A 1,893-nucleotide genomic window follows, 5' to 3' on the forward strand; every position below is an offset into this window, starting at 1 on the left:
CTTCCTATCTCACCTATTTCTTTTCTTGCCTAGACGAAGAAACGCTGATCATAATCAAGAATATCCAAGGGTCATTTCGTCTTACAAAAACAGCAGCACCCATATAACAGGCACACGGGTAAAAGACTCAAGACATGCTGGTTATATGCTCTCGCAGTTCGTATGAATCTCTCCTTCTCAAAGTGACAGCTGGAATTCAGGTGCTTCCAGGCTCTGTGACTACCAATGTTGGATACTCCTCAAAGCTGTCAAGCTCTCAGGATTACACAAGTGAAATCACAACCTGTCCTGACTGTATTCAAGTCTGTGCCCCTTCATGCAGCAGAAATGGATTCCTCTTCCACAGTTTCAGCAGCTGTATCCTTCCATTGAAAAGGATTAGCAGCCATAAGCCTGGGGGAGGGCAGCTAAACACCAGAGGGCAGGAGACGAGTCTCCTTCCTCTCTGTGACACCCAGCACGGCTCTGGCACGAGGAGCAGGCAACCACCGGTGCCAGATGAAGCGCAGCACATAAAACCATTTTCCCCTTCAAATGAACGATGCCTAATTAAGCAAAGGCCGCATGCATGACTTAAGACATGAAGATATAAAATTCGTCTTCCGAGTCAGCTAGTGATTCTGCAGGACCCTCTATCCTCGTAAACGTATTTTTTTGTCATTAGAAAAACCCGGGGCCTGGAACGGACCTCGGCCATAAGGGTAAGCTTCTCAGGAGAGACCAAGAGCTGGAGCCCCACAGCGGGATCAGTGTCTGCCAAGGTCACCAAGCTGGTGTCGGGTAGGGGCAGGGTTCCTCGGGGATGCTCTCGGAAAACCCTGTGTTACTTACACACGCAAGGCGTACAATGAATGCACACCCGCGTCAAGCCACGGCTTACAATTCAGAAGAAATCAAAAGGTCGCCAAAACCTGTCTTCTCTGCAAGGCTGGCTGCAGACAGGGTGCAGGGAAGGTCACCGGCGAATTTCTACTAGCGGCCCCACATCACGCCTCCCCGATAGATGCAGAGAGCGGTTTCAGGAGCTGCTAGTAACCCTGCAAGGGGTCCCCTAAGCCCATCCCAGGAAAACGAGTTAACTCGGCTCTGCTAGCTCCGAAGCTTCCAGCAATGAATTAAATCCCAAGCTGCAGCAGAAAGCGGCAGGGAAAGGGCCACTGCGGCGGGACCCGACAACCGGCGGTCTGCCCCACCCTCCACCGCCTCCACACCTGCCCGGGCGCCCCTGCCCGGTCCACACGGCCTGGGACCACGACCCTTCGCCTGCGCCCCGGCTGGGCTCGCCTGAGGGTGCCGTGCCCTGGACGCTGCCCGCGGGGTTCGAGGCGGAAACGCCGCGCCTAGCCGGGCCGGGCAGAGACAGGTCGCCGCCGCAGCCCCCAGCCCCCGGGCCCCCGCGACGCCGAGGAGGGGGCTGCGCCACGTACCTCGGCCGGCAGGTGCCGCCGCTGCCTCTGTCCGCGGCTGCAGGGGACGCCGCTCCGCCCAGCCCGCCGCCTTCCTCCGCATACTAGTGAGGGGGCGCCGGCCGGCAGCCAGCCCGGGACCCAGCGCCCCCACCCGCCCCCGGCACCGCGCTCGCGCCCATTCAGCCGTGGGCCGCCGCTCCCCCGCGCAGATGCGGAGGAGGGGCGCGTGGGCGGGGTCTGGCGTCACGAGGACGCGAAAGGCCAATCGGAGAGCACGATGCCTCCGCAGAGGCCCCGCCCCCGGGCGCGCTGCCCGTCCGCCCTGCGGTGCAGTGGGCACTGTCGGAGTAGGGCGCCGCCTGCAGGGACGCACCCGGGGCGGGGGCCGGGCGGGGGCCGGGCGGGGGCGAGCCCCTCTTGGTTCTGGAGAGGAAATGATAAACAGTTTGTAAAAGCATAAATATTCGTGAAAATAAAAAAATTC

At 60.1% G+C, this 1,893-nt stretch overlaps 1 protein-coding gene across 2 annotated transcripts in view; it reads right to left on the reverse strand.

The window, feature by feature from the left end:
- Positions 1-1,639, reverse strand: part of ST3GAL5 (ST3 beta-galactoside alpha-2,3-sialyltransferase 5) — a 53,029-nt gene extending 51,390 nt beyond the window's left edge. Inside the window, exon 1 of one of the 2 annotated variants that reach the window (XM_038007202.2) lies at positions 1,428-1,639. In XM_038007202.2, the coding sequence (XP_037863130.1) occupies positions 1,428-1,509 (82 nt within the window). In that variant the 5' untranslated portion in view covers positions 1,510-1,639. The remainder of the gene's footprint in view (positions 1-1,427) is intronic. The other variant, XM_007969996.3, reaches the window with a different exon arrangement.
- Positions 1,640-1,893: the final 254 nt, after the last annotated feature.

Source organism: Chlorocebus sabaeus, chromosome 14, assembly GCF_047675955.1.
Source record: "Chlorocebus sabaeus isolate Y175 chromosome 14, mChlSab1.0.hap1, whole genome shotgun sequence".
NCBI classification, from domain to species: Eukaryota; Metazoa; Chordata; class Mammalia; order Primates; family Cercopithecidae; genus Chlorocebus; species Chlorocebus sabaeus.